The sequence below is a fragment of the Lampetra planeri genome, chromosome 74 (genome assembly GCF_965212315.1).
Source record: "Lampetra planeri chromosome 74, kcLamPlan1.2.h2, whole genome shotgun sequence".
Taxonomy (NCBI): Eukaryota; Metazoa; Chordata; class Hyperoartia; order Petromyzontiformes; family Petromyzontidae; genus Lampetra; species Lampetra planeri.
Genome location: NC_136179.1, coordinates 3,933,373 through 3,954,241, shown reverse-complemented (window position 1 = coordinate 3,954,241; position 20,869 = coordinate 3,933,373). Strand labels below are relative to the sequence as shown.

At 44.7% G+C, this 20,869-nt stretch overlaps 1 protein-coding gene across 1 annotated transcript; it reads left to right on the top strand.

Moving 5' to 3' along the window:
* Positions 1 to 1,296: 1,296 nt before the first annotated feature.
* LOC144737864 (uncharacterized) lies at positions 1,297 to 12,620 on the top strand. Its single transcript, XM_078620742.1, has 3 exons — positions 1,297 to 1,457; positions 1,757 to 1,820; positions 10,443 to 12,620. Exons 1-3 carry the CDS (start codon positions 1,430 to 1,432, stop codon positions 11,617 to 11,619), a joined length of 1,269 nt encoding a protein of 422 aa, XP_078476868.1. The 5' UTR covers positions 1,297 to 1,429; the 3' UTR covers positions 11,620 to 12,620.
* The last annotated feature ends 8,249 nt before the right edge of the window (positions 12,621 to 20,869 follow it).

The following is a 20,869-nucleotide window of genomic DNA, read 5'->3' as shown; positions in this document are numbered from 1 at the left end:
TGGAGGAATTCAGTTTTTCTTGAAAAATCTAGCTATGAAAATGTAGCAAATTTTGGCCAAGAACGGCATTGGTAAAGTATGCCGATTTGATCTTTTTGCTTCAAATTTCATCGTGAAATTTTCCACTTTTAATATAATACATAGCATACTAAGGCTAAATACAATAGAGGAATTAACTTTCGTCCAAAAATAAAGCTGTGAAAGTTGGGCTTATTTGGCCTAAAATCGGCACAGTATGCCGATTAACTTTTTTATATTCGAAAATTTCATGCATGAAATTTCCCACTTTTTAACGTAATATATAGTCTACTCAGGCTAAACACAACCAAGGAATGCACTTTTCGTTGAAAAATAAAGCTAGGAAAATTGGATAAATTTTTCCAAAAAACGGCATAGGTTAGTATGGCCATTTTATTTTTTATGGACGTGAAAATGTCATCGTGAAATTTCGCCAGCGGTGTTCTGGAGAGCCAAGCAACGACATGTACAAAGTGCTGCTCATAGCGAGCAGCACCGATGGAGGTCGTCACGGCACACGAGGGGGTGGGTGGCCAGCACCACGCCCGGCCGCCTTTGTCTCCCCAGTGGCTTTGTTGACACACCGTACCGGGTACTCGTTTGAGGCTGAGTCGAAACTCTCGCTCCCTTTATGTCAACAAACTTGAACTCTGACCCCGCTCTCTGACGTCACCGCGCAGCGTGACCTCATCGGCGTCAAACGCCAGGGGGAGGAGTTCCTCGCTATTGACGTCATGTCACCCACCCCCGACCACCGCGCGCTCGAGCGTGACGTCACCTCCGCTCGGCCGCTGTCGATATCTGTCCCAGTGCCAATCCTTATTTGGGCAAAGCCACGCCCAGTAACAGGCGACTCATTAACATAATGTCTTCGTGAAAGCCGTTGCGAGTTGAGAGCCGCTCATTGTGGGAGGGGAGTGTCATCGTCCCCCGCAAATGACGTCATGTCGCCTGCTGCCGCGTGACGTCGCGAGGAACCAGGAAGTTGCCGCTCCGCCCATGATTCTAGATTTGAAGCTTTCGATTTCTGCAAGGAATCATCTTCTTAGGTTTTTTCGGTAAAGTCACGTAGAAAGTAAAATAAAAAATAAAACAAAAATCACGACGTTTCGGAGGCAACACAAGTCTCCGTCATCAGGTGGGACCGTCACAGCCAGATTAGCTGTATCAAGTGAGGCAATGATTCAAGATGTAATCCCTTAAAAGCGAGTTGAGGGGGGAGGGAGAGGGAGGGGGGAGCTCATCAGTCTATGGTAGCCAATGAAAGGAACGTATGGGGAGGGAGGGGGGGCGAGGCCAAAAGGGTGGCCGATGGACGTGGAAGCGCTTGTGCGCAAGCGGCCAATTACTGCACACGCCAACACAATGGAGCGATTGTGCGCAAGCGGCCAGCCACTGCACCCGCCAACACATGCTCCGCCCATGCACTGAAATCCGAGGTGAGAAATTGTTGTGGTGGTGGTGGTTGTTGTTTTGGTGGTTGTGGTGGTTGTGGTTGTTGTTGTTGTTTACCGAGGTAGAGCCTCGCTCTCTCGTAGGGATGTCAATTGAGTAGCAGCGAGCATGGAAGCGATGTCCAGGTTGAAACTTTACAACGCGGGGCCTTGCCTCCTGCCCTCGCCTGATCGCGTTTGCTTCAAATCTCTCGCTTAAGTTTAATTTCTCTTCACCTGGCTCGCAACTTTGTAACTTTGTTTTACTTCATATATTCTCAGTTTTTCTTTTCTTTTTTTACCAGGCCAAGCCCGCTTGAGCTGCTATACCGCTCTTGTTTTCAGAAGCGACCTTCCCACAACAACAAGGTGAGGTTTGTCAACAGCGTGGTGGTGTTCATTCTAGACGCGTGGCGGTGTTCACTTTAGACGCGTGGCGGTGTTCACTCTAGACGCGTGGTGGTGTTCACTCTAGACGTGTGGCGGTGTTCACGTTAGACGCGTGGCTGTGTTCACTATAGACGCGTGGTGGTGATCACTCTAGACGCGTGGTGGTGTTCACTCTAGACGCGTGGTGGTGATCACTTTAGACGCGTGGCGGTGTTCATTCTAGACGCGTGGCGGTGTTCACTCTGGACGCGTGGCGGTGTTCACTCTAGACGCGTGGTGGTGATCACTCTAAACGCGTGGTGGTGATCACTCTAGACGCGTGGTGGTGATCACTCTAGACGCGTGGTGGTGATCACTCTAAACGCGTGGCGGTGTTCACTCTAGACGCGTGGTGGTGTTCATTCTAGACGCGTGGCGGTGTTCACTCTAGACGCGTGGTGGTGTTCACTCTAGACGTGTGGCGGTGTTCACGTTAGACGCGTGGCGGTGTTCACTCTAAACGCGTGGTGGTGATCACTCTAGACGCGTGGTGGTGTTCATTCTAGACGCGTGGCGGTGTTCACTTTAGACGCGTGGCGGTGTTCACTCTAGACGCGTGGTGGTGTTCACTCTAGACGTGTGGCGGTGTTCACGTTAGACGCGTGGCGGTGTTCACTATAGACGCGTGGTGGTGATCACTCTAGACGCGTGGTGGTGTTCACTCTAGACGTGTGGCCGTGTTCACTTTAGACGCGTGGCGGTGTTCACTCTGGACGCGTGGCGGTGTTCATTCTAGACGCGTGGCGGTGTTCACTCTGGACGCGTGGCGGTGTTCACTCTAGACGCGTGGTGGTGTTCACTCTAGACGCGTGGCGGTGTTCACTCTAGACGCGTGGCGGTGTTCACTCTCTGCATGTGGAGTGAGGACAACCGGGAGATCCGGAGATAAATCCACGCGACCATGGGGAGAGAGAGACACGTAAACTCCAAATATACAGCAGGCGTCAGGGTTGGGATCGAACCCACGACTTCCTGTATGCCATGACAGGTAGTTAACATCTCACCACCAGGAGAGAGACATGCAGCCTCGGCTGTGTTGGTTGTTCCTCAATGAATTACTTGGAGTGAGGAAGCATTAATACTGAGCAGATGAAGGTGGCCAGGCATGGGTCTGGACACACCACCACCTGTGAACCGTGTCACTGAAAAACCCTGAAAAATTGATTCTTGTAAGAAAGAAAAAAGCTGAAAGAAATCAATTTAACTAAATGGGATGTTTTTCACTGAAGGAAATTTAACCTTAACCCACTTCTACGTAATGTCGATTTTGGCAACTCGGGAAGGGAATGACGTGGCAACCTGAAAATAGTCATGTTCACTGATTAATTCCAGACAGCATAAGCTGTGAAAATTTCATGATGCCAGAGCTCAGCGTTGGAGAGTTTTTGCTGCTTCACACAAACAAACATATGTAATTTCTGCTTTATATTTAAGATAGCAGTTGTACCTGTTATTCACACGGATATGTATTGAAACTCCGAGAAGCCAATGGCTTCATCGGCCAGGAGCGAAGCGCCACCTAAAATCTCCCGGCACGCTGTTAACAGCTCTAGAAGTACGGCACACGAAGAGCCATATGGTAGGGGTACGCGTTGCAGAGCGCTTAACTCAGGTGTGTTGCGGGTTGATTCCACACACTCCATGGTCATTTCTCCCCCCCCCTCCCAAAATACAAAAGTCTATTTTTATAGTTATTACATTGTGTACAGTATGGAACCTACCCACATGCCAAATTTCAAGTGTGTTGCATATTGGGAAGTATGCAAAACATTTCGAACAGACACACACATATCCACACATTTCCCTTTGATATATAGACTAGCTTTACTACCCGGCTTCGCCCGGGACTTGGATTCTTGTCTTGGATTAAAACACGGCCTACGCGGAGTGTTTGGGGGGGGGTGACGTCAGCAAGCACACTGTGAAACGCTTCCGCATGCGGGTGTGACATCACAGATGTGATGACAGATGTGATGTCACTGCTCACTTGCATGCAAAATATATGCATTATTGCACCCCTTCCCCAAGATACAAAAGTCTGTTTTTATATTCTTAGGTTTTTTCGGTAAAGTCACGTAGGTAAAAATTTTTAAATTAAATTTAATAAAAGTAAAATAAAATAAAAATATAAATAAAAATCACGACGTTTCGATTGCAACACAAGCAATCATCATCAGGTATAAATGAAATAGCAACAAAACATTCTAACCAGAAAAACTATAGACAGACATATAAGCAGACAGATATCACCAAGATACATAGAGAGAGAGTAACACAGGTACAGAGAGGGAGATCGTCTCTGTTAAGTGGCCTTAAATAGGCAGAGGGGGCGGGGGCAGAGAGATGGAGGGGGTTAGATAAAAAATTAACATGTCAATGAGTGCGGAAAATGCGTAACAAATTAACATGTCAATGAGTGCGGAAAACGCGTAGTAAAGAAAGCAAGTTTGAACATTAGGAGAGAGGGAGAAAGAACACACTAAATTAAATAACCTAGCAAAATATCGAAATGTTATGTAATACAACACAGAGAGTCGGTCAACACACAACGCATAGCCTGGTCGATTACGTATTTCAAAGATTGCTAAGTTAGAATTTAAGTGTGAAAATTCCAAAGAAAGACAAAGCATAAAACAAAAGGAACGGAGACACACAGACAGAGCAGAACATAAGAACGACAAAAAACGAGTGTAGACAGAAAAAAGTACACTAAATACATAGGCAGATAGAGAAAACAAAAACCCAGAGAGAGAGAAAAAAAGGTAAACTTGGAACTTCCCCGTCCATCTCTCTGCCCCCGCCCCCTCTGCCTATTTAAGGCCACTCAACAGAGACGATCTCCCTCTCTGTACCTGTGTTACTCTCTCTCTATGTATCTTGGTGATATCTGTCTGCTTATATGTCTGTCTATAGTTTTTCTGGTTAGAATGTTTTGTTGCTATTTCATTTATACCTGATGATGATTGCTTGTGTTGCAATCGAAACGTCGTGATTTTTATTTTTATTTTATTTTTATTAATTTTAATTTTAAAATTTTTACCTACGTGACTTTACCGAAAAAACCTAAGAATATGAATCCTTGCAGTCACGAAAGCTTCAAATCTATTTTTATACTTCTTGCATTGTGTACAGTCTGAAAGCTACCCACATGCCACATTTCAAGTTTGTTGCATGTCGGGAAGTATGCTAAACATTTCGAACAGACATATTCACAAACTTCCCTTTTTTATATATAGATAAATCAGCATTTTGCGACCGCCACCGTGTGGCATATTATTATGTGCCAGGGACTCTTGAGAGGACAACAGTCCAAGACCATAATTTGCAATAAGTAACAGCAAAGCAGTTACAAGCGACTCGTAGAATTGTGCGCAGTTGCGTATACAGTACACGACTTCCCTGAAGGCAAACACCTTCAGCGAGTGCGATGCCGATCACACGAGTCGAATAAAAAGCAAGGGACAAGTCCTTACTAATAACTCTTAACTAACAACTTTGAAGCTTTCGTGACTGCAAGGATTCATACTCTTAGGTTTTTTCGATAAAGTCACGTAGGTTAAAACTTAAGTAAAATAATAATAATAAATGAAAATAAATCAACTAAAATCACAACGTTTCAGAGGCAACACAAGCCTCCTTCATCAGGTGTCAAAAGGCACAGCAAAATAACTGTAGTGGGAGTTATTTGTAATGGGGCATTTAATATATAGGGTAAGAGGAAGGGGGAGGAGCCAAGGGGGACGGGTGCAGGATGGGGGGGGTTGCGGTGTGGGTGGAGCCAGGAATGTGAAAATAGTAAAACGTTGTAGGAAGGTGAAAATAGTAAAACGGCGTCTAAATAGTCATTGGAGGGAGGACAAAGTGTAGGATGGGGGGGGGGGTTAGGATGTGGGTGGAGCCAGGAAGGTGAAGGTGGAACTAAAAGACGGCGTCACGGATGGTGGAGGAGGGACGCAGAGCGGGGGGAGTGGCGATTTAAGTTTAACATGGTTAATCACATCTTTCCAATGATTGCTCAATTTGAATCCATCTTCTCGGGTGAAGTTATGTCTGTGTTTGTATATCTGTATGGCTTCATGGACACATTTTTGGTGGTATCCAGCCGGCTTGCAGAGTACCTTCGTATCGGAGAAAACTATATCATGATCACCCACAGCATTGTAACAATGATTGGCAATGGCTGAAGAATTTGTTCTGCCATGTTTCAAATCTGATTTGTTTTCGCGAATTCGGTCCGAAATATGTCGTTTCGTCTCCCCAATATACAAGTCCCCGCAGGGACAACTCAATTTGTAAACACCGGGGTACTGTAAGTCCGGAATGACATCCTTTACGGATGGGATCAGATCCCGGATTTTATGTACTGTACTGAATCAGACTTGGATCTTATGTTTGTTTAGAATTTTGGAGATCTTTTTGGTCACGCCTGCTATGTATGGCAACATGACAGTTTTGATCGGAGTTTCAAGTGGTTGTTTCTGTATGGTGGGAGAAACAGCTTGGCGGATAGTGCGGTCAGAGTGTCCGTTCATCTTGAGGGCCAAATGTACATGTTTCAGTTCACTGGCCAGGTGGTGTTGGTCAGAGATGCAATGAGCTCTCTGGTATAGTGTTTTGATGAGAGAATTCTTTTGAGCCGGATGATGGTGGGAATCAGGTTTCAAGTAGGAATCTGTATGGGTGGCCTTCCTGTAAACACAATGTCCCAAGGATCCATAAGGTCTCCTCTCAAACAGAACATCCAAGAATGGTAGTTTGCCATCTTTCTCCACTTCCATGGTGAATTTGATGGATGGGTGTCTGGAATTGATGTGGTCCAGAAACATGGTTCAATGCTGGGAGGCCATGTGGCCAAATGACGAAAGTGTCATCCACATATATTTTCCCCAGGGAAGGACGCCTGGATAGCATCTGATTCAAACTTTTCCATGAACACATTGGCTATCACTGGTGACAAGGGGGAGCCCATGGGGGTACCCTCATTCTGTTTGTAGAAGGTGCCATTCCAGGTAAAGTAAGTGTTGGTGAGGCAATGCCTAACCAGCGCAGGTACATCCGAGTTCAGTCCATGTTGGACCAAGTCTTCGATTTTTGTTAAGGTGTCAGGAACTGGGACTTTGGTAAACAGAGATACCACATCAAAACTGACGAGCATATCATCAGGAGACAGTACCATGTCCTTGACCATAGAGACCAATTGGGTTGAGTTAAGTACTGCTGTCGAGGTCTTGCCAGTGAAGGGGAGCAGAGTATCTGATAGAAAACGGGCCAGTTTGTAGGTAGGAGAGTTGATTGTACACTATGGGTCGTAGTGGGGAGCCTTCTTTATAGATCTTGGGAAGACCATAGAATCTGGGAGGTCTTGCAGCCGAGGGTTTTAAGGAGGGACGTTTGGTTGGTTCGATTAGGGACGTCGAACTCGTAATGATCTTGTTGGTCTTTGTCGTTAGGCTGTTAGTCGGATCCTACTGATGATCTTGTTGGTCTTTGTCGTTAGGCTGTTAGTAGGATCCTACTAACAGCCTAATGACAAAAACCAACAAGATCGAACCAACCAAACGTCTTTTACGAGGATTCATGTCTGCATTTACCACAATACTTGCAGTCAAATGCAAACAAAACACACTATGATAATATATGCATTTTTCGATTTAAAGCTTTCGTGACTGCAGGGATTCATCTTGGTTTTTTCGGTAAAGTCACGTAGAAGGGAAGTAATAAAATAATAAAAATAAAACATAATAAAATAATTCTCACGACGTTTCGGCTACAACGCAAGCAGCCGTCTTCAGGTAAAGAATGAGACACTGCCAAGCTAGGAGCTTATATATAAGCTGAGTTGGGGGTGTAAGAAGAGCGCCTTAACAAAAGAATGTGCATATCAAGAGGAATTTAGCATATTCATGGGAAATGCATAGGAGGTGGGCGGGGGGGTTTCAAAGTCATATTATGCCCATGCATTATGCAGGATCAGCAGCACCAAAGGGAGGGTGCAGGGGGTAGCATTAACAAAGGGAGGGAATGTTAATAATATGTAGAAGCCAGAAGAACTCCCTCATCAAGACTCTATACCATAGAGCCCAATGCATCTCCGACCAGGAACACATTGCCAGTGAACTCAAACACGTACGCCAAGCTCTTAAGGCTAATGGTTACTCCGACTACACAATCCGTAAAGCCATCACTCCAACCATCAAGAAGGATCCGGTTGAGGAGCCTTTCAAAACCATCACCTTACCCTACATTGCTGGGGTCACAAAAAAGATCTCCAAAATCCTGATTAAACACAAGATTCAGGTCCGATTCAACACAGTACATAAAATCCGTGATCTGGTCCCATCTGTAAAAGACGTGGTTCCAGACATACATTACCCTGGCGTCTACAAACTAAGTTGCCTCTGTGGTAGCAGTTACATTGGAGAAACCAAACGACATGTCTCGGACCGCATCCATAAACATAAAGCAGACCTGAAACACGGTAGGACAAACACCTCAGCCGTGGCAGATCACTGTTACAATTCAGTGGGCTCACATGACATTGACTTCTCCAAGACAGAGGTTCTCTGCAAGCCATCTAGCTACCATGAGAGATTCGTTCATGAGGCGATCCACATATACAAACACAGAGACAATTTCAACCGAGAAGATGGATTCTGGCTCAGCAATCATTGGAAGGACGTAATAAACCATTTCGGATCTTAACTGATTGTTGTTCACGTTTATGGTGACTTTCAGACCGCAGTCCACTCACTGGCATTAACTGTGTATCTTGTGTTCTCCACAGGGAATGCATTATTTGCTCCGCTGCGGGTCTTCGGCCACCGCTCTCCCATTCACATGTTTCATTGCTTCTACATACTATTAACATTCCCTCCCTTTGTTAATGCTACCCCGTGCCCCCTCCCTTTGGTGCTGCTGATCCTGCATAATGCATGGGCATAATATGACTTTGAAACCCCCCCGCCCACCTCCTATGCGTTTCCCATGAATATGCTAAATTCCTCTTGATATGCACATTATTTTGTTAAGGCGCTCTTCTTACACCCCCAACTCAGCTTATATATAAGCTCCTAGCTTGGCAGTGTCTCATTCTTTACCTGAAGACGGCTGCTTGCGTTGTAGCCGAAACGTCATGAGAATTATTTTATTATGTTTTATTTTTATTATTTTATTACTTCCCTTCTACGTGACTTTACCGAAAAAACCAAGAATATATATGCATTGTTCTTGAAACTGATTGGTCCACACCAAGGGATGGCTTTTTTTGAGCCTCGACCCAATTGGTGCTCCACCAGAGGACGCCAATTGGTGCTCGACCAGAGGACGCCAAAAGGCGTACAGCTCACACATTATCATAGTGTGTTTTTGCGGTTGGGGGTTGTGAGGGGTCCTACGATCCCTCGCAAACACTCCCAATGGCCGGGGGGGCTACGGACGTACTGGCCTGCAACGGCAGACATGCAGACCTCGGTGAGGGACTCTGGGGTCACCCGCGTCCCTCACGGAGGTCCGCACCTCGGCTGAGAAACGTATATAAGGCAGACCTCTGGAGATGTCCTGGCAGTTGAAGACGACCAGTTGAAGCAAGAAGACCTGCTAGAATAGGACCCTGGACCCCTAGCTTCGCCGTCTTTTTAAGGGCCGAAGCTCTGTGAGGCCAGTGGTGGACCCTGGGTCTCCCATAGGATATTATAGCCAGAGGACCTGGAGCACAGCCGGGGCAGGCATGTTACGTAGGAGGCGTATAATATACCGAGTGGAAGTACTTGAGATAAACTGTACGAGGAGTTGATGTTTAGTAGTTAGGGCGCGTGTATATAATAAAGACGTGCCCCCAACAAAGTGTCTCCGGAGAAAACACGACACAGAAATGAATCCTCGTAAGGTTTCAGTTTTGTTGCCAGAACAAAGGGGAAAACTCCTATTATTAACTCCTATCATTTTTCATTGCTGGAGGGTTTGCCCCCCTCCCTACCTTAAAATACTGGCTCCGCCCCTGAGTGTGTGACAGTGTCAAGTTTGTATTTGCAGTAAAGTCTATTAATTCTATTGAGCACGGAGGTTATATCAAAACGGTAGTTTATTTTTGTTTTCCTCTGGAAGTCTTTGTAAGATTGGAGTCAGGAAGTTATCACAGCCCACGTGCAGCTGAAGTCGGAACTTCATACCAGCATTCAAGGACATCTGTGCCTGGCTTCACACCTCAAAGTTGCAATTGAACATTAATTTATGCATTTGTGCATAACACAAATAGTATTTTTTTCAGCACCCTTTGCTATGTCAGCTGAATTTAGCTTTCATAAATAGTCATTTTGAAGCCAGACAGCCGAAATCGTGTGCTCGGAGTTTGGGTTAACATTAATTTTGAAGATACTAGGGCTTCCAGGCATGTTTATAACCATTTGCCCTCTCATTGTGTGCCATAACAGCCCGTGTGATGAATTTGGGACACTTTTTCACTATCATGAATATATGTATAAGTATAGACGTGTAAGTCACGTGTGACTATATATGCATTGATACTGATGTGTAGATGGTGTGGATATATTTTTCTGTCTACAGCTGTCGCTTCCTCTGCAGAATTGGTCTGATGGAGCAAAGGCACTCGGCGCGGCTCGGTGCAAAAAGGCAACAATGTGACCTGCGTGCCAACAGCACAGATCGTACTGACCATTTGACACAGCACCAGAGAACTCACACAGCAGAGAAACCCGTCAAGTGCAGTGTATGTGGGAAAACGTTTGCACAGTCATCTACTCTTGTAAAACACCAGAGAACACACACAGGAGAGAAACCCTTCAAGTGCAGTGTGTGTGGGAAGGCATTTTCACAGTCAGCTACTCTTGTTGCACACCAGAGAACACACACAGGAGAAAAACCCTTCAAGTGCAGTGTGTGTGGGAAGGCGTTTGCACGGTCATCTACTCGTGAAGTACACCAGACAACACAAACGGGAGAGAAACCCTTCAAGTGCAGTGTGTGTGGGAATGCGTTTGCACAGTCATCTGTTCTTGTAATACACCAGAGAACCCACACGGGAGATAAACCCTTCAAGTGCGGTGTGTGTGGGAAGGCGTTTGCACATTCATCTACTCTTGCAGAACACCAGAGAACACACACAGGAGAGAAACCCTTCAAGTGCAGTGTGTGTGGGAAGGCATTTGCACAGTCATCTGCTCTTGTAAAACACCAGAGAACACACACGGGAGAGAAACCCTTCAAGTGTGGTGTGTGTGAGAAGGCGTTTGCACGGACATCTACTCTTGTAGAACACCAGAGAACACACACGGGAAAGAAACCCTTCAAGTGCAGTGTGTGTGGGAAGGCGTTTACACTTTCACCAAATCTTCAAAGACACCAGAGAACACACAAGCATCACAATATCCACAAGGAGTGGAGTCTGAAATCAGCTTGTGAAAGTCAAAGTGATGCAATGAGTCCATCCCTCATGAAACAAGAACCGGAAGAAAATCCCAGCTTGGATACTTTGAAAGGTATCGAGGTGAAACGTGAAGAAGTGATGGTGAAGAGCGAAGAAGTAAAGGTAAAATGTGAAGATGAAGATTCAACTCCAAAATCGGACCTTCACATCGATGGAGGCAACGTGAAGCAGGAGGAGAAATCTCACTGTGAGGCAGAGCGAGGCAACTCCCAGCAGTTTGTGGAAGTGGAGGTGTGGGTTGACTTCCTCCGAGACAATAGAAAGTCAAATGGAGACCCGGGAGATGTGTACGCTTGAGACGATGTCGCTCCAATAGACGCACCTTTGTCACAGGCCTTTAATGACAAGAATGTGAAGTTGAACACTCGGTTCCTAGGTTCAACCTGCAGGGTAAGAGCGGCCAGTCTTTGTGGACCTGTGTGTTGGGTAGATTTCTAACCAGGAGCGAGAGCCAATAAGCTCCCAAGCATTCACTGTTATAAATTGAATTTATATGGTGCTTACTTAATCGCCTCGGCAACTCGGAGTTTTGTATCGTATCTCGTTTCAAACACTCGAAGAGCACCCCCAAATAGCAGCTGCCCCTGTGTGGCACAAGGTGGTGGCCCTGCACCGGCCTGCATGTAGACAAGAGCCTGTCAGTAGAGGGCGATGGTTGATGTGGCACCTTGGTTGTGGAGTTTGTAGGTAATGTTTGGAATTTGCTCAATTTTGACCCAGACACCAGCATTCGTTTTGAATGGCGCAATAGTATTAGTTAAAATGATTGTCAATAATTTAGAATGATTACTTGTCTGATGGTGTGCGTACATGTAACATTTTGTCTATAAGGGTCAAACATTGAATAAGTGATGTTAGGACAAAGTTTGTGTTTTGCAAGTAACCTGTACAGATCACTCGGGTGAGACTCATTGTTCTTGTGATACAGGTCAAAGGGTACTTTTGTGTTTTCAGGAAGCGTCTGCCTCTGGAGCAACTCATTGTCTTTTAAATAGCGAGCATGCTCGGATCATTAATCAGTTACAAGGCATACCAATTAAAAGTTACACGAAAAGGAGGAACATTCTCTACAACACGAATTATAATTTTGTATTATGTGTTGACATACATTTTATCGAATTAGGACGAGAAATGGTCCTTGCTGATTGTAAAGTGACGAAATAAATTGCACACGAGCGACACATCCACGCAAGCTCTCGATGCTCCGTTTTGAAGTTTGAAAATTAAACAACTTTGAATTGTATTATGTTTTGAATTAGATAAATGTACTTCTTCATTAAAAGCTTATTCATTGAAAACGATATTTCGTGTGAATTTTCTCTCGTGAAGTAGATGGCCTTGCTGGGGGTTCAGTTTGATGCGGACTTTCACCTGTTTGGGATCGCGGGATCGAGATGAGGCGACACAGAGCTGGCCGTGCGATAAGACCGCCGTCTGCAGATCGATTCCAACGCGATCGAACGTCTGTCCCTGCCCCTCCGTTGTTTATGCAGAGGGCACGTAGGTTTGCAGCGCCCCCTGCATGAAAGCGACGGAACGTGCAGCGTTCGTCACGAAGTTGTGCGTAAGCGCCATAACAAGGCGCTGTAAGCTGACCTGCCACCAAGTGCACTGGTCAACAGGGAGCAGGCGAGAGAGAGCGAGGTGCGTAGGGGTCGACCAAAGGTTAAACCCCCGGCCCCCCACCGTGACCGGAGACTAACACCCCTGACCCCCCACTCGTCCCTAAGGCCCATTAAGATCTTTCAGAAGGTTCTGGGACGGGGGGGGGGGGGGGGGGGGTCAGGAGGGGAGGGGTGATCCCGACCTGGGGATAAAAGGCCGGCCCTCTGGACGGACCGGGCAGTGTTCACCAACTCAAGCCTGAGGACATCCGAAGACCTGAAGACTGGAACATCACCCGGGGACCCTCAACCGAGGCTCTTGTTAGAGCCGGGTTGTAGCGTACCCGAGGTGAGCTCAGACACTCTGGGACCCTCCCCCAGCTCTAGCCAGAGCCGGGTTGTAGCGGACCAGAGGTGAGCTCCAGTACCCTGGGTGAGACGGGTCGTCCAGTCTTCCCTTAACGCCGGGCTAAGGGACCCGTGGGTGGCAGAGCCCGGAGTGTGCAGGCTGCGATAGAAACGAGGCTGTCACTCCCGTAGGCTATCGGGTGGAAGGGGTGGTACCCCTTCGTGTTTCAGTCGTGTGTAGAGCCGAGTTCGAAAGAGTTATAATAAACGTGTTGCCTCAACCAGACGTCCCCGTGTGGTTAGTTAAGGACACAACACTTATATAAAAGAGTATAGCCAGCGGGTTTTCAAAGTACCTTCGTTTTACAGAAATCAATTTCGCGTGAGCCCACCGCATTGAAACAATGCTCAGCTGAGCGAGGCGAGCCCCGGGAGTGGGGGGGGCTCACCTCATCTTTGTCACGTGCCGTAGCTCACGTGAGGACGATCGCTCGTGTTGCGATCGAAACGTCGTGATTTATTTATTATTATTTTATTTGTTCTACCTACGTGACTTTACTGAATAAACCAAAGAGGATGAAAGACGTCTTGTCTGCTGATCTTGTTCATATCCGTGTACATCGATATCCCACATTGCTTACACGTTCACACCACACACAATGAAATAAATAGAAACTAGAACGACTTCTGGGGATGGGCAAATATCGAGGAAACTTTCAATGGAGCGAGTTCAGTTAGTTCGATTCAACACCTCTCTGCCCGTCTGTGTCTCTGTTCGCCTCTGTGTGTTTCTCTCTGCATGTGTCTATGTCGTCTCTGTGTTCCTCTTGTCTGTGTCTGTCCACCTGTCTTGTCTGTGTGTGTCTGTCTATCAGCGTCTGTCCAACCGGAGTCAACGACTGTCAGTAGCAGCAGGCTCCCGTTCAACTCCCACGGCTACACGCCACTCAAACTTGCTCCCAACACACAAAGACAAACATCCCCCGTGTAAACTGGACAGAATGTCAGGGCAAGTGCTGTTAGCGAGCACCTAATACAAACACAAAGATCCCCCGTATAGCCTGCACAGAATGTTGGGGCAAGTGCTGTTAGTGAGCATCTAAGACAAAGACCCCCCATATAGCCTGGACAGACTGTAGGGGCAAGTGCTGTTAGCGAGCACCTAACACAAACAGAAAGATCCCCCATATAGCCTTAACAGTTTCATTTCATTTTCATGTATTTGGTATAGCCCTGTGAGCCATTCGGCTCTTGAATCGGGTGCAACCGCAACAAATAAAAAACAAAAACATGAACTAGAAAACATCTCAAAGTGACTATGCGCAAACAGAAAAATCCATGGAAAAACTGCAAAGTCTTCCAGAAAAAAGCACCGTACACCAACGCTGTGCAAAAATCCCAGTGGGATGCCAGTCAAACAACAACAACAACCACAAGACAACTTAGATTAAAGCCATCATTCTAACTCCGTATTACAACAAACATGGCTAAACCAAAAATATTTTTGAAATCACTAAAATAAAGCCATAAGCAATGTAACAGTGATCATAGAAACTATGACCGAAATTTCACAATAAACGACAAAAAACATGTACCACCAAGAAATGGTAAATCTTCTTGGTTCTTTCGGTAAAGTCACGTAGAATGAAAATAATAAAATAATAAAAATAAAACATAATAAAATAATTCTCACGACGCTTTGGCCACAACGCAAGCATCCGTCCTCAGGCGAAGAACAGGTCTGTCAGAATGACAGCGTCTGAATGAACACCACCAGGCTTGGCAGCGTATATTTAAGCTGGGTTGGAGGGGGAAGAGCGCCTTGACAAAGGAATTTGCATATCAAGTGGGATTTAGCATATTCATGGTAAATGCAGGTATGTGATTAGTACTACTTATGCCCGTGCATTATGCAGGATTAGCAACACCAAAGGAAGGGGATATGGGAAATGCAGGTATGTGATTAGTACTACTTATGCCCGTGCATTATGCAGGATTATCAGCATCAAAGGGAGAGACTATGGGAAATGCAGGTATGTGATTAGTACTACTTATGCCCGTGCTTTATGCAGGACCAGCAGCATCAAAGGGAGGGGATGGGGGTAGCATTAACAAAGGGAAGGAATGTTAATAGTATGTGGCTGCAGTTAATAAACAACCACGTAAAAAACGAAAGTATAAACTACATAGTATCATCAGTATACTAACTATACTCTCCAATAAGCTGAGCTACTAAAAGTAAGTAATACATTACAATTCTACGTCGCAAAACATATAATATGCTTCTAGCTAAACTTTTTTCTCTTACATCACACGGGTCTACCCCGTACTATATACTACCATAGACAAACTCAACATTAAATTATATTCTGTATTACTATGCACCACTCTATACCTTCGACTATAATATTATTCTACCCATCCTACTGTATACCACATTGCTGTATATTCACTATACATTTACGATACTGTATATTACCTTATACATTGTATTAAACATTACAATTTTATACTATTTATACAATCTGCTATACTCTATACCATTGACCTTCGCGTGAAAGATACTAAGAGGAAGCAACGAAATATGTCAATGGGAGAGTGGTGAAAGGAGACTGGCAGGGGAGCAAAGAATCCATTCGCTGTGGAGAATACAAGATATTTTGTCAATGCCAGTGAGTGGACTGCGGTCTTTTTTACGTGGTTGTTTAGTAACTGCAGCTACATACTATTAACATTCCATCCCTTTGTTAATGCTACCCCCATCCCCTCCCTTTGATGCTGCTGGTCCTGCATAATGCACGGACATAATATGACTTTGAAACCCCCCCCACCTCCTACGCATTTACCATATATATGCTAAAATCCTCTTGATATGCAAATTATTTTGTCAAGGCGCTCTTCTTCCAACCTCCCCCCTCCAACCCAGCTTAAATATACGCTCCAAGCTTGGTGGTGTTTCGTTCTTCACCTGAGGACGGCTGCTTGCGTTGTGGCTGCATTTTAATTATGTTTTATTTTTATTATTTTATTACTTCCCTTCTACGTGACTTTACCGAAAGAACCAAGAAGATAAATCCCAGCAGTCACGAAAGCTTTAAATCGAAATTTAATGCGATTCTTGCCCTGTACCCCCCACAGTTCACATATCCGACCCCCGGTTCGATTGAACAGATAATTTACATACATGTGTAGAGTGAGATTTTAATACTTCTAATGAGATTTAAATACCGTACCTCCGTTTATGGTGCTATAAATTATAAAACACGTTGATAATTTTGTTGTCGTTTAATGTTGAGTGTTATTGTTTATAGTGTTATCAGTTTACGTGTTTTTAAGTGCAGGTGATTCCCGGTGTACTTCGGTATTCTGGACCTGAACGTTGCGAAACGATTCATAACGAGAACCTTTCCCCGCCAGAGCGCAAGCCGCTAATGAAAATAACTCGGGCGACGGGTCACGTGCTTCCATGGGCAGTGGGGGACAGGGCATGGTTGTATTGCCCACAGGTGCCACCGGGGAAATCCCCCAAGTTCGCCCATGGCGGGGTCAGGTAGAGGTCATAGAGGTGGGTGATGTAAAGACAGTGCGTCAACTAAGGGACAAGTGGTGACAACAAGATAGAGAGAGTTCGAGAAGGGAAGGCGAGACCAAGTGTGGGCTGAGGTTCACGCCGAGAATGAGAGAGGGGGAGGAACGAGGTTTGGGGCTGTGTTGGCTGGTTGCTGTCTCGTCGTCGTCGTTGCTATATCGTGACGCCTGGGGTCTGAAACCGCGTTAAAGGCTAAATAAAATAACCCTCTGCAGTGTGAGTCCGGAGTCATTACAATTGTAACGATTCATTATTTCACGGGCTAATATTGGGTTTGTGCGATTATTTTACATATTCATACTGAATATTGCTATTTGATGCCATTGAGATGGAACATTCATCCAATAGTGGACAGCTTGATCTTAATACCATCAAGTGTTATTCAAATAATTTTAATCCCATCCTGATCCTGCACCTTCCATTTCACATATCACACCATTGGTTCGCACGTTCATATTACAATCATACATTATACATTCATACATGTTACATACAGACATATAACATTCATGCATATTACATACAGACATGTTACATACTCACGAGCATAGTGTGATTCTTAGAGGACCACGGTGTGAAGCGAATGAGATTCGAATATCACACTTCAATGTACGGTGTTCTAATCTGTAACACTAGTTTATGATGTTATTTTATAGCGTTATAATGTATCGATCATAGCTTATATTGTTAGAGTTCACAACATTATAGTTTACTATAACACTAGATTGTAGTGTTATTTTAAAGCGTTACAATGTCTAGCTCATAGTTTAAAGGATATATTGTTAGAGTTTATAATGTTAGAGTATGCAATGTGAGTTTACAATTTGAGAGTTTGTGGACGTGACCTGTTCTCGTAGGACCCGACACGGATTTGGAAATAATTGCTATGATCATGTCTGAGCTGGGATGAGCGACTAATGTTTACTTTGTTTAATCATAATTGTGTGTAGGTTAGTGCAATCGGGGCTTGGTGAATACTACTCATGAATGAACTCATACTTCTTTCGGATAGAAATTTGAAATCGTGTTGGTAGAACAAGTCGCCTGCCTTTTCTAGACAAATTTCTTATCTTCATGTGTGTCCGTAAATATACTGCTAAAATACACATCATAGGGAAGGCTGCCTTGTTGGGGAGATTTGACCAGAGGTCTACACCCATTTCAAACCTTTTAAAACAGTCTGCCTCAGCAGCAGACCATGCTGTGCCACCTGACGGACGCTTGTATTGCGCCCGAAACGTCGTGAATTATTTTATAGCTACGTGTCTTTTACTGAAATAACCAAAGAGTATATAATATTATAAACTATGAACTACAATCTATCCATTATAACTCCGTAAAATACTATTAATTGTTATAGTGTATGATCACGTAAATGGAGGTATGGGATTATAATCGCATACAAATCATTAGAATCGCACTGTGCTCATTATAATCACAGTGTGGTAGTACGAATGGTACGTGAATATGCGAACACGGGGGTAGGATATGCAGGATTAGAAACGAATTACAATTATTCGAATCCCACTAGCCGGATTAGAATCACACTGTACACTGATGGATGAATGTGTCGTATCAATGGAATCGAATCGCTATATACAGCATATATATACACGTACAAAGATTATAACAATCGCACATTATAACATCTATACAATACACATGATTTAAAAAACGTATTTAAACATTTCTATTCATTTTTTTTAAAACTGAGAATGTCGTTGTCCATGTGGGGAGATGGAGCGCAGTGGATCGTATCGTCTAAGCTGCTTTTCGGAATCCGTGTGATACCCCAGTCACATCGCCTAACTCCAGTTGCAGCACATTACCCAAGCTACATCTCCCCAACAAGGCAGCCTTACCGATGCTGTGCATTATGTTTATGGGATAAAAGAGGTGTGTATTTTCCCATACGCCTTGCCCAAAAAGACTGATTGTCCGCTTAACAGCCTAGCCTGTAAACCACCATTGGTGATAGTATTGTTTGAGAGCAGCTAATAAAGTGGCTTTGGCGACTTTAATAGCTGCTGGTGGCTGGCCAAACCATGCCTCGCTGTTTGTCTCCTGAGTGATGACGGATACAAACCTGACCAAGCGGAGACCATGTACCAGATCGGATTTTGGTTACTGATGTTAGAGTGATTGTGTTGCAAGTGTGGTCACTACGCGTCTGTACGTGCTCACTCCCGAAGCTCGGCGATTTTTGGCAACGCCACGGGGCTGCATTCACTTTAAATCGAGGACAATGGAGGGCATGGGGAACGTGTTTTTCCATTTATTCAAATTAAGCGCACAATTACACACTGAGATGCACTTACATATTCATGCATGAAGCACAATGGGCATATTACACTTCGGTATGTTAATAAACATGCGGATTATACCTTCCAAAATTAACAATCGAATGCGAATATCATGAAAGACAAAGGATTGGATCCTAGGGGGGAGTTATAAGGCGGCTCAGAAACAGAGCTCAATGCCATTTCGAGAGGGAACTTGATGAGGTTGGACGCTCGACTCGTCGCTCTGCTGATCGCCCTTCAACCGCGAGACAACGCAGCCTGGCGAGCACAATTGCTGTGTCGACAGTTAGGCGACTTTGCGTCGGGAGAGTTCGTGGCGACATCTTCAGACGGGTTCCAGACATCGATATACCTTGAATCTCCAAGTAAGTGTCTATTTTCGCGGAACGTGTTCGTTGTCAAATTAGCGGGATTTTTTTGCGTCTCGCTTAGACGCGAGTGTCGTTCTTGTTTTAGCAGTTAACGAAATCTAAAACTCAACGCTAAACATCCTTGCGGCCGATAGCGTACTACGCTCACATGGAGCAGAGACGCTCTCCACAGCCCCACGCACACGGAGGCAAGAAGCAATTCAATTGCTCTGTGTGTGGGAAGTCCTTTTCATGGCCATCACATCTTCAGAGACACCAGATAACACACACGGGCGAGAAGCCGTTCCTGTGCTCTGTGTGTGGGAAGGCATTTGCACAGTCATCAACTCTTCATAGTCATCGGAAAACACACACTGGTGAGAAGCCATTCCGGTGCCCTGTGTGTGGGAAGACATTTGCACACTCATCACATCTTCAGAAGCACCAGAGAACACACACGGGCGTGAAGCCATTTTTGTGCTCTGTGTGTGGGAAGGCATTTTCACAGTCGTCAAATCTTAACAGGCATCAGAAGGTCCACAATGATAGAAAACTGAAATCAAAAGCTGAAATTCAAGGTGCTGCAATGATTCCTGAAGAAGTTTCTATCTTCGATCCCATGCAGTTGGATCCCGAGAGATGGCTGGATGTAATGGAGTGGCTCGAGAGTCAACCAGAGAGCTCGGGGTGACTGAAAAAATATTATGTCATGTGGTTATACCTTTTAATCCGTATCGAGTACTTTTTTGGTTATAATTTTGACCATTTTAGTTTTACAGTTTTTTTTGTTTAATTACGTGCACAGTGGTGGTTTGTAATTTTATCGGATTACTTGCCGAAGTGGTGTGATGAGCACTGGTTGTGAAAGGTTTCAATTGTAGTCGTTCAGTGTTCCTGTTGAGCTAAAGTTGGAATGCGTCTGTAGGTACATCTTTACTCAACATTTTAAACGGTTTTTTTCAAGTATATGGCTTTTTTTGATTGGTATTAATCGACTTTAGATAGCCGATTTCAGGATGTACATTGATGACGCGTTCGTTGGATATATGGCCTTGACTTCAACATAGACGCACAGTGAACAAATGTGGTGAACTAATAAGGAAATCATGGGGAATGATACTTTAACGCTTTGGTATTCCTGGAACGGAAATGGTTTGCATTGTACTGGAAATGTGTGAACATAGGACGTAATAAATATTCCCTTCGAGTTTTGACGTAAAAATGATTGCAGATGAATAAAAACGTATTTTTAACAAATGTTTGTCCGGTCTTTATTTTATAATGTTCCTAGAAAAACATGTTCAGAGAATTCTAGATTTGAAGCTTTCGTGACTGCAAGGAATCATCTTCTTA

What these genes read in the sequence shown, in the direction of transcription:
- LOC144737864 (XM_078620742.1), top strand. Translation starts at nt 1,430, where the DNA reads ATGCTCCGCCCATGCACTGAAATCCGAG. An exon ending in CCCATGCACTGAAATCCGAG is followed by an intron (nt 1,458 to 1,756) that starts GTGAGAAATTGT and finishes TTTTTTTACCAG; the next exon opens with GCCAAGCCCGCTTGAGCTGC. An exon ending in GACCTTCCCACAACAACAAG is followed by an intron (nt 1,821 to 10,442) that starts GTGAGGTTTGTC and finishes TTCTGTCTACAG; the next exon opens with CTGTCGCTTCCTCTGCAGAA.